This window comes from Acromyrmex echinatior, chromosome 17 (genome assembly GCF_024713525.1).
Source record: "Acromyrmex echinatior isolate Ae372 chromosome 17, ASM2471352v2, whole genome shotgun sequence".
NCBI lineage: Eukaryota > Metazoa > Arthropoda > Insecta > Hymenoptera > Formicidae > Acromyrmex > Acromyrmex echinatior.
In genome coordinates, this window is record NC_141868.1 from 3,182,461 (window position 1) to 3,194,821 (window position 12,361).

A 12,361-nucleotide genomic window follows, 5' to 3' on the forward strand; every position below is an offset into this window, starting at 1 on the left:
TGTGTTTAATATAAATATAGAAATGGATTAAAAAGTCGCCTAAAATGGGCTTTATATTAATACATTTTATTGTGTTGTTAAAATATATATTTTATAATTTAAAAAACATTTTTATTTTTACATTTTGAATAAATGTACAATGACTTTAATATGCACTAGATGCGTGTAGTGCATTCAATCAAATTCGCCATTGGGCATTTATATTTTTTTCATTTATTTTTAGAATTCTTTTATCTGTTGGTTACCGGCGTAAGTTAAAGAGTTCTTAAAACAAAGGTTAATTTACAGTAAATGTCATAAATCAATTTTTGAACTAAAACTTTAAATAATAAGGCGACTAACATTGGATAAAATTATATTCCACTTTAAATTCCAAAAGTGTATACGAATTCAGTTATAAGCTAGAAAACAAAGTTATTACATAACGTCATTATATCATTTACATAATGAGATTCCAGTAGGCTGGAACAGCCTTGCCTAATTTATGGAAGAATTTAGAGTAGAATTCTATTTATAATTTTATATTCTAATGTAAATATATAATAGCTGCCAAAAATTTCTAGTCATGAATAATTTTGTTGCATAAAGCTCAGATATAAAGAATCTTTATAAATAAAGTATACAAGTATCTAATTTTGTATATTCTAATATTTAAAATCGTAAGTTGATTGTAATTCTTAAGTTGATTGTAACAAGAATTTTATAAATTTACAATACGAAACAGACTGACAAAAATTATCGTAAAATTATATGTTGATCGGAAACTTTTCCCTGTCATTGTATAAGTATATTTTAACACATTTTACATATACATTATTTTATATACATATATATCATTCTGATTCCTCATTTTCAAACATTTTCATTTATTGCATGGCATGTATAATTATAATTAGAATTGCATTTTGAATCTTGAATTACGGATCATTTGAAATAAAGGAATCTCTCTCTAGATTGATTTATTTGCCTGAATTTAAAATGAAAATAATTTCAAAGGAACGTAATATTCCGTATGTAAACTTCCGATCCACTTGGCACAATAAATACTTCGCATTTGATTAATCAATCGGAAAAAAGAACTTTATTGATCGTCCAATCAAAAAATGCTTTAAAGCATTTGTAGTATAAAGAGGACTATAGCTTTTAAGCCCAGTCTACAATTGCGTAATTGTAACTTATAAATTATAGTTGTAAGAATTGATATGAAGACAATATTCGAACTGTAATTGGTTAATTGATTAATTCTGCAAATACAATCACTTACAACTACACACAAAAATACATACTTTATGCAAGTAATAATTACTTGTTTTATATTATGTTATATATTTAAAAGATTTATATATTTGCAAATCTATATCACAAGTTATCACAAGCATCAAATTTATTCCAAATATAATCTGAAAATCCTAATAAGTTTAATACTTCAATCAAGATTATTAAGTTAAAACAAATTTGATTTGCTTTATAGAATTATATAAAATCGTTTCTTTGATTTAATTTTATATTACTATTTACAAGGAAAAACAAATTTTTATTTTAAATATATAATACTGAGTGTTTCTAAACTTTGTAACAAGTATATTTTAAAATTATTATCAAGAAAATGTTTTTTTATTAAAGACAACCGTTATTTAAAAGAAAGAAACTAAATTGAATATTTTTCATGGTAACAGAATAAGATTATTTTTACGTTAGCTGTGATGTTTATGATGGGTGACGTCGATCAGTACGCGGCGAGTGTTTACTTTTTTTGTAACATACTGCGAGCGATTATCAGCGCGTCCTAATCTCAACTGTTATCATTCGTACAATGAAACTCTCTCGAGCAAGTAATGTCACGACTTTGCATATCATCGCCTTGCTACATTTTAATCTCAAAGCGAGAATCACGAAAAATGTTAAAAAATTTTAAAAAGAATTTTAAAAAGAAAAGCTTACACTTTTACATAGAAAAGCTTTCTATACGAAAAAACGTATATTAAATATTGTTAAAAATGATTAAAGATAAATAAAGAGAACAAAAAGGAGTGATGAACAAGACAAAAAAATCATTCGATAAAATTTCAAGGAGCGCTCAGCATTTAGCAGAAAAAGCAGTTTTGCAATTGTTATAAGATTCTTTAACAATGATTCGTTGCCCTTAATTAATTGTTCATTGGATGTAAAAAATATATAAACCAATATGAAATATATAAACCATATTGAAGAATCTTACAATTGCAAAACTGTTTTTTTCTGCTGAATGCAGTCGATTATTTTCTCTATCCAGTTTCAAACGCGCTTAATTTGTATCTTTCGGCGGATCTAGATTTCGGACTTGCTTATCATTTCGCGCCAAAAGTGCGGAGTGGTGACACCACTTGACCACTAAATACCAGTAACGCGAGTGGAGTGGTGGATATGCGGTGCACCGAGCTATGTGTAAATATATATATATACGTTGATATTGTTCATTAAATAATACTCTCTTAAACATTTAGGAATGAAAACTCACTGCAAAGAGATCGAAAAGTGACCCAGTCTTGGAAAAATCTTCTATTTCCGATCTTTAAGAGTGAGACTCACTCTGAAAGTTTTAGAGAGTACGTGTGCATTTCACGGGTCATTTCGAGTGTTTTCAAGCATGTTTTCACGTATCGTAACGCAAGACGCCGAATCTGGATCGCATACTTTTAATCGATTCTTTGTACCGATTGATTTCTAACCTAAATAAGTCAATAGTCGCGTCGTCTCCCGCGGCATCGGAGTGAAGTTGCGCGGCATCGGAGTGAAGTTGCACCGCATTCGAATTTTTCGGTTACTGAGAGAACGCTGCGAGCTGCGGGTAAGAAACGGATCTGGCGGTCGAGTCTCGTTTAATTAGTGTCTAACTGTAAATAGAGTAGCAATTCGTCGTTTCTGGGCGTGCACTTTCAATGCGATAAGTTGAGATGTGTGTTTTGTGAGATCAGAGTGCTTTGATTATTGCATTAATTCTTTAATTGGTTAATTCGTAAAATTCTTCTGAGTGAATCAAATGCTTTAAAGCATTTGTAGTGGGGACTTGACCTTACAGAAATTCAATACTGAAAATTAATTATTAAAAGCACCAAACAAGTATTTTTTGTTATTCAAAATAAGTTAATCATTACCTTCTAACAATAAATTTTTATAAGAAGAGAAGCCTAGCAAAGAACAGCAATTGCTACGTTTGCAGTATTTAATATAGGTATGTATTTCGTTTCGCAGACGTTTAGCCTCAATTTTATTGTTCGTATTTATTTGTCCTTTCATCATATTACGAAATAGTATTCACAATTATAAAGCACAAGCGTGTACAATTTTGTTTCTAATCGCGAAAAGTGCACGCGAAAGTTATATGTAGCAAATCATTGGAATGTTGCGAAAGAATAATATATTAAACGCGTATATTAAACTGAAATAAAACATCGTTAAATATTACAGTGTGATCAGAGGAATCCTATTTTCCTGAGTTCCTGTGTGTGTGTGTGTGTGTGTGTGTGTGATTTGTTGGAGAAGTGCAAAACGAATGAAAGAGAGAGGAGGTGGAGGCCCAGGGAGGCATCGGGCAACGGCAGAGCAACCGTTGGGTAAACATCTATATTTAATTTATTTTAATTTAATTGATTTATTTAATGCTTTGTTCGTTTCTTGATGTTATTTCTTATTTATTTGTTCAATTTCTATGAATAATAAAGTTCAATTTTTTATATAGTGCACATAAATTATACGTTGGATTATTTTGAGATATATTAAAGATATTAGAAATAAGATTCAATATTTAGAAATGCCTGTATTTTGAATATTTTTTAGATTTATAATTATATTTAATTATTTATATCACAATTAGATTCTCACACAACTCGCAAAAGGCATCTTTTTATGTAGTATCTTTATGATGTCTTTTAAATATACATGTTATTATCTGTGGATTGTCAAATTTAAAAAAAATCTTTTATAAACTTAAAAAATCTTTTTGTGGAATTGTATAATTATTTTGGCAAAATATCTGTTTAAAAGAATTGAAAATGAAAAATTTGAAGTGTAATCAATTATTTTTTAAATATTTAATTATTTGAAGCAGTGTTATAATTGAAACGTATTTTATTTTACAGATTATTATTACAACTCTGCTGCTGCGCATCAGATCCGTGAGTTTGAAATCATGTTTTATTTTATTGTCCAAAAAATTGGTGGAAATTAAATGTATATAAAATATTGTACTATAAATATATGGAAAAACAATCACATAAAGAAAAATTAAAAATGAAAGACAATTTCTTTTGAAAAAGATAAATTGATTTAATTAATTACGTTTAATTTGATATAAAAGAAACAATTTTAAATATATATAAAAATTTTCGTTTGTGACAACAAATGCAAAGGCAAAATTTTCGTCTATTATTTATAAATTTGATATCTAAATTCAATATCCATTTTTTTATTTTTTTTGGATTTTTTTTACAATTTTTGTGATATCTAAAAATTCAGGTTACTTAAAATCTGGATAGAAATTTTGTCATATTAATTAGATATTACTGATTAAATATTTCGTATAAAATGAATAAATTTAGTTGTATCATTCACGTTATTTACTATTTTCTATATATATTTAGTAAATACTTCAACATACAATGAATGAGTTCACTTACCTCTTTCTAAACTGGAAGATGATATAAACGATGATCGCATTGCCGACGAACAGCAAAGCAATTAGGACCGTTGGCAGCACAACATCTGTAATATAATGCAGATTTTATTAATATTGATTGGCTAACGTGCTGTGTCATTGTGTTGATTCAATTTAGCGATACACTTTGATCGCTCGCGTTCAGAACCTCTCACATCGCAAATTGCTGTCAGTATTTTATGAATTAATAAAATTATTGTTTGCCTGACTGTCGTCAGGCAAATACACCAATATGAAAAGTTACTATTTATTTGTTGTTTTTCATATATATTTATAGTTCTAATAATAAAATATCATTATATTGACAGTATGAATGATTAATTTTAAAGAGAGTTTGATAATGAATTGAAAAGTTTTTTTAAATTCGGAAGCATTTACATAATAACGAATATGATATATTTATATTCTGATATCAAAGTGATGGATTATATTAACTGTACCGTCGTACAAATATTATTTTAGATAAAAATTGTAAAAAAATTCAAAAGAAATAAAAAAAAATGAATTCTGCCATAATATAATGTTTGAAGTAATTTTTAATAATAAAATATTTTAATATAAATATATATGGGGATTAACTATCTTGAATGTACAGTCAAGAGAAATTATCGTTTCAGAAAAAAATTGAAAGGGAAATCTTTATTCAAGCAAACATTGATTCTGCTATAATATAACATTATTTGTTAATAATAATTTGCAATACTAAAATAATATTTTTAATATACATACGTCATCCACACAAGTCAGTTGCGTTAAAATATTCGTTAAAATATATCGTTTCGAAATAATAATAAATCTTATGTTAAAATATTAATATTTGATCGATAATATAATAATGAAATGATTTAAAAATATGTATCGCGAGAGCATAAAAAATTCATACAAGATTGATCGTGCGAGCCCATTCGCATCGATCTTACGTCATCTTTCGCTGAACGTCATCAACTGTGGCGTATTGAACCCGCTACGGCGAGTGACTGAAGTTTCTTTTTACAACAAATTTCTTTCTATATGAAATTTTTTTCTTTCTGTCTATTCATTTATAATTTCATATTTATCATTACCATACAGTGCTTAAATTTCATAAATATGTTAAATAATTCGGCCATAAATCCTAGTAATATTCTTATTTTTAAAATAAATTTAGCATATTGTGGAGTATATTTCTCCAAAATTTAAAAATAACTTCTTGAAAAGAGTATATTTTCGTGCTGTATATAGTATTATAATATTCGATTAATCTTGGAATATGCTGCATTTAGGAAATATCTCTTTTTTTATATTAATCTCATCGATTTTCATTTAATATCGATTTTTTAATATGTATATTTTATGAATGATTTTTGATATATCGATTTTATTATATCGTTAAGAATTTATTGAAACACTTTAGAAAAAAAATGAAAAGACGATTACAATATTTTATCTCCTCTATTTATAGACAAAATATTTTATCTCTTTTATTTATAGTTTAAAGTACTTTCGAAGTTAAATTTTTGAAAAGGTGATAAGAAAAGAAATAATTATTAATAAATAGAAATAATTATATAAAATTTTATTTATTTGAAAAGAGTATGATATCTTTATTTTATATATTCCTTTACGTGTAATATAATCTATATTTTAATAAATAAATAATATTTAAATTTAAATTTTGCAGATAAGAATAATTATTATCAGAAATCAAAAGCAAAAACAAGGACAAGTTCTCTATTCTAATATAAGATATTTATATATATATTCTTTTATTCAAATGATTAAGTAAAGATAGTAATTATTAAAACAATTTAAAATAATGTAATATAATGCATGTTAATAAAATGAATTTTATGTTAATTAAAAGATATGTAGTTTTACTGAGCAAGTTTTATTGACACATTTGAATAAAGTTATAAGAAAAAATAATCATTTTTACAAAAAAATCATTAATATGTATAGCTTATTTGTGCATCATAGTAATAGATTAAACAGTTTAGTTTTCTTAGAAGTTAACTCGTAACTGCAATAATTTTTTTATCACCTTTTCAATTCTACTCTCAAAAACACGATACACATGTAATAAATGACATAAGCTTCAGATTAAATCGATTGCAATCGCACTCTGATATTTCGTTACAAATATAGCTGAAAAATTTTTATTGATATCTTTTTGATGATATATTTTTATTGATGATTTATGAAAATCGTGCAAACATTACTGAGGGTGACTATGAATTATTTCGTAATCATGTTTGAAATCATATCGCTTATCGCGTCATTGGTATCAGCTACTGAGCTTCTTAAAATTAATTGCCCTAAATTAACAGCTTTCAGAAGCTTATATTCAAGCGCTTTGCATTGAAAAAGGAATCTCGTATTTATCATGATTAGATATGATTTATAATTAGATAACCTTTGCGCTACATCTTATCTTATTGTGGTATCTACTGATTTTAATCATTTCCGAGTAAGATAATGTTTTTGATGTTGTCGATAACTCGGGTCATTAACTTCTTTTGCACGTGAAATATGGTTGGCTGAAGTCAAAATTATAAATAAAATAAAAATCCAGAACTTTTTGAACATAATATTGATTCAATGCAAAAAATCTTCAAAATTCTCTTTACGTATTAAACGAAATTATTATTACAAAATAGAAAAGAGTCTATTTAAAATTATCTTCCATTATAATTTTCCATAAAGATTCCATTTTTTTAAATGTCACGTATTTACATTATTATACATTCTTTCAAATTTATGGATTTTAAGGATGTTTTTGACTGCATCAAAAATATCAGTTAAAACATTAGTCAATCAAGTAAACAAATCGATATCAGCTAATTCTAGCCAACAAATTTGTATCATAAAGATGTTCTAAAACTGTAAAAAACAAAATAACGAATAATTTGACTTTTAATGGCTTTATGTAACGAAATGATCATGTTTTGCCGCAGTTTTAAATAAACAATTTTTAAATGTAAATAGATTCTAAACTTTCGCATGAATATTTATTAGACCTTTATTAGTATGTATAAAAAATTTGATTTAATTTGTACTGCTACAAATCACATTTGCAAATATTAGGTGTTGGAATTAATTCGTAGCGTTTTTTAATGAAAGAATGTTATTTATTTCACATGAGCATTAAAAAATACATTAATGAAAGTACTTCCCATCACTTGTAAAACGCTACGAATTAATTCCAACACCTAATAATTATTACAAAACAATTTTATATAAAGAAAAAATAAAATTAACACAAAAATTAAATAATTTTTAAATCAATAGGAGAATTGTGCTCAAATTTTGACATAGATATTCAGACCAATCTATGAAAGATTTATATTTTCGATAATGTTTTGGTGCAACCTACAGACATTCTTAATATCTTTCGTTTCTGTTCTTTAAACACGAGTGAATATTTAGAAAATTATATTCTTTTCGAAAAATTTCCTTGCAATTACACCACCAAATATTGTGTGAGACTAAAACCTCCATTTTCACGTGCGAATCTAAGTTGAACGTCACCAATTCACGGAACACTTGTCGCTTTGACAACACAGATACTGATAACACGATAATGATTTGTGATTATCGGAATATTCAATCTTTGTTGACTAAAACCGAATGCTTTATTACTGAATTGAAGAAATTGTCGTTATATTCGTAAGAGAGAGAATTTAGTTCACTGACCTACGACGTAGTCCGCTTGCTTCATCATGGCCGATTGCGCCGAATCCATAACGGGGCTGACGCTACCACTCGCGACTGCGTCCTCGCCACGTCCTATTCTCACCCCCGTTCCAAGGATGTTATCCCCGGAGATACTTGCTAGATGATGGTGCTCGTTTTCTGACTTCACTATCACCGCTGACGTGGCTGTGAACAGAATAAAAGTTTCAGAGATATAGCAATTGATCGTGAAATCGACAAAATAAGACTCCTCGAAAGTTCCTTCGCTTAGAAAATGTAGTATCTTGACGTTTCGTTGAATGATTCTTCATAAAAATTTTGAGCACAAATTTTAACATGATAAAATCTAAATTGGCGTTATTTTCATTTCGGCATTTGAAACGTAAATTGATCATAATTTCAAATCCAGATTGAATTAAAATCTAGCAGTTAGAAATTTCCAGTTTTACAACCTTGACTGAAAATATTAAGCATTTTATTAATTGCTATTTAAAGTTTCAGCTCAAAAATTAATTTATAGCTTTTGCTGTAAATTATCTTTTGAAAAATTTATAATGCCGGTAACCAATAGATAACAATGCAGGTAAACAAATTTTAGATGGATGAAAAAAATATAAGTGCCTATTATTTTTAGTCAAGGTTATTTAATTAATAATCTTCAAGGTTGGAATGAGAACATCGTATAACAATGAATAATAATCTATTATCTTTTCGCAAGAATTAACATTAATTGGAATTCTGATTGAAAATAGAGATAAATTAGAATTTTCTAGTTGAATCTATTATAATTGCAGTTGAGATAATCAGCTAGGATTCTGATCGATATGATCAGAATTTTTGATTCGTTCATTTTCAAACAGAAACTTTTCAGTGCACAATATTTCTAAAATTTTATGAATTTAATCTCTTTTTTAATTTCGTAATTTCAAATATTATTCTGCATGTAGCTTTTTGTTTGCTATACGATTACTGTAGTTTAATATCTGCAACAGAAGATAACGAATGCAAAAGTTGAATAAACAAGTTTTACATTTTATCGAATAATCTCCCAGTGCAATGCTATGTAAATTCTACAGTCCCGACCGATGTTGTTGATAACTTTGGGGATAATATATGCACAATGTAATCCGAATTTGCGCTGCAACAAATTCTGCTATCGATATCTCGAAATAATAGTCGATAAAAAAGTTAATCGGGCAATTCGCCAAAAAGCCTTGGTAACCTCGTGTATCGATCTTGACGATTCTCCCTGCGGTCAAGGGGAGGAATAAGCGATTGGCCTGCGTAGGAGTGTTTTATTAGTGGATCGATAGGGTCGCGGTTTCTGTGGGGGAAGTGGAACATTGTCATCCTCGAATCGCATTCGAGCATCTTGATTTCTTTGCAACAATTGCTGTATCAGTTGTTAAATGTCTTTTATCTGATAAAAGACATTTAACTTAATTCTTTATTTCTTTTATTAAACGTATATTCGTGTAACAATCATAAACAGAAAAACAGCAAAAAATTATCTCTTAAAAATTATTCTATTTCTTTTTCCTTTTTTATTCAAGTAAAATATTTCCTGATGATGCACTTTAAATATCGACGCGTTATAGTTTTAAAACATTTATATTTAAGAAATATGTATTTAAAATACATGCAAAATTTTAAATGTTGTTATATGCATAATGCATCATTGCATATCATTATTATTTAAACGGATTTATACATCATATCCTTTATGGAAAAATACGATCAGACTTATGAAGAATCTATTGAAAATTATTCAAATTGAAAACTATTCAAATTGAATATTGTATCCTTAAAATGAACTATTTGTTTCAATATTATTCATTAATCCAATAGTATTTTTTCACAATGGATGGCACATATAATAACGAAAGAATTGATCTTTTTATTTTTACTAAACTATTTTAAAATTTGAATATTCCAGTATTCGTTATTCGATATACATTTATCTTAATTACAAAATGATATCGATATAAGATTCATAGATATTGGAATATATTATATATGAATTCTTTATTAGAGATTAATTTTTTTGTATTTTTAGTCTCTTTTAATAAATTCAGAAAAAAACAGAAATTGTATAAGAATGATACGTAGACATTTTCTATTACAATTTAATTCTAAAATTATATGTGACACATCTTATGTCTCATATTCTCATTTGTTTCCAGTATCTGAAAATATACATTTTAGTTTATCAATTAGAAGACACACGAATATTGATATTTTATATACTCAAAATATGATTTATATGTTCTATATTTAATATTGATCGTCCAAAATAATATCACATTTATGCTCTCTATTTTTATATATATTATGCTTTATATGTTAAAACAATATATATTTATTTTAAAATAATGCATGTTATTTTAACGTAAAAAACCGATTTGATTCTAATTCTAAGAATAATATTAAATAAAATTATCAGGAAATGCAACTTTAAATTAAAGCAACTACATTTGTGTCATTAGATCCCCTTGATACACTTAATGCAAAGTCTAAACCTTCTGTATCTCTTCTCGGAATACATACAATGTTTCGCATACTCTATCTGACACATACTTTGCCAAGGCTTAAAGCAATCTGCCAAACCTAATATTATTAAACGGAAATCCCGACGGCTTCCCTGACTTAACTCCGGCGAATTAAACAGGATCGCAGGTTCGAGATAATTCTGTAGGAATCCGCGAATTAGCGTGTTGATAACTCGTACTCGCGAATACCTACGTAATGTTAGGTCTCCTGATTTCAGAGCACTAGTTTTTCCGTTGATCTCTCGAGGGACGCGCTCTCGCGAGAGAAGCCGACCCACATCCGGAACAACCGCCCATAAAACATGTTTACGACAACACGCGACTGTCGTTATCCCTGGGAGTCGCAAAAAGAGGACTTCCGGGAGATGCTTTTTTCCAAATATTAACACATCGTGTTACCGTTACCGTGAAACATACTCCGCCTGAATTGTCCTCCTTTTTCGTTCTCCGGCAAATTGCGAATTACACGCGAAATTTTAGTCTTCTCGCCGCCACCGCCAAAAAGAAAAATGCTCATGAAATCGCTTCGTTCCTTTGGCAGATAGCGGAATCGCGAACAAAGCACTTGCACAAGCCACGCTTCGATAAAGTATCTTAAAAGCGTTACGCATACTTGGGCGATAAGGCAACGAAGCTATAAAAGTGATAAAAAGAGCTTTTATCTTTTGTAGTTTATTACGGTTCATTATTGAAGGAATATCAATTTTTGACAGTAACAGAAACAATTTCGTCAGGTATACGAAAATAACTTGTTTTTATCGTGGATTTGTTATTGCTTGAGGTTTACAAATTTTATGTCGATTCTGAGATCTCGTAATTCACAACTGAATTAATATTGATATAAATTTTATCTAAGAACACTTTACGAAAAAAATGATTACAACAAACTATCTGACTGTTTAGAACGAAATATTTATTTTTCTGTCAAAACTGATGTTATCCATTTTTTTCATACTCCATGAATTAATTTGTATAAAAAGTATTTCATTTGCTGTGTGACACTCTAAAAAGTATCGCTGTGAATTTAACATCCTATAGTGTTTATATAATTCTCACCGTGTTGATGTTATTTATTAATATTAACACCAACATGGTGTGGATTCCAAATTGACCCTTGATTTTTATAACATTGGTGTGGATTTAAAATTCATGATGTTAAATCCAAATCATTTTGGTATTAATATTAACAATCATAGTGAGAATTATATAAACACCACATAGTGTTAAATTCATTCTCTAAAAGTGAATGTGTATATTATTACTGACTTCAGTACTACATTTATAACTGATGTAATCATCAGCGAATTTACTGTTTTTCAGTAATAATATACTGATTCGCTTTTAGAGATTATATTTCGCATATTGAAATGCATTTCAATCTATAAAAAATCATAACTTCTAGAAGTGATAAAGAATCGATATATTATTAGTGAAAAACCATAAATAT

The 12,361-nt window shown here is 27.8% G+C and overlaps 1 protein-coding gene across 1 annotated transcript in view; it reads right to left on the reverse strand.

The window, feature by feature from the left end:
• The window catches only part of LOC105149236 (uncharacterized), a 49,362-nt gene that overhangs the window by 2,401 nt on the left and 34,600 nt on the right, over nt 1-12,361 (reverse strand). Inside the window, exons 8-9 of the mRNA XM_011061511.2 lie at nt 8,366-8,551; nt 4,656-4,740 (exon numbers count right to left, since the gene is read on the reverse strand). Of these exons, the coding sequence (XP_011059813.1) occupies nt 4,656-4,740; nt 8,366-8,551 (271 nt within the window). The remainder of the gene's footprint in view (nt 1-4,655; nt 4,741-8,365; nt 8,552-12,361) is intronic.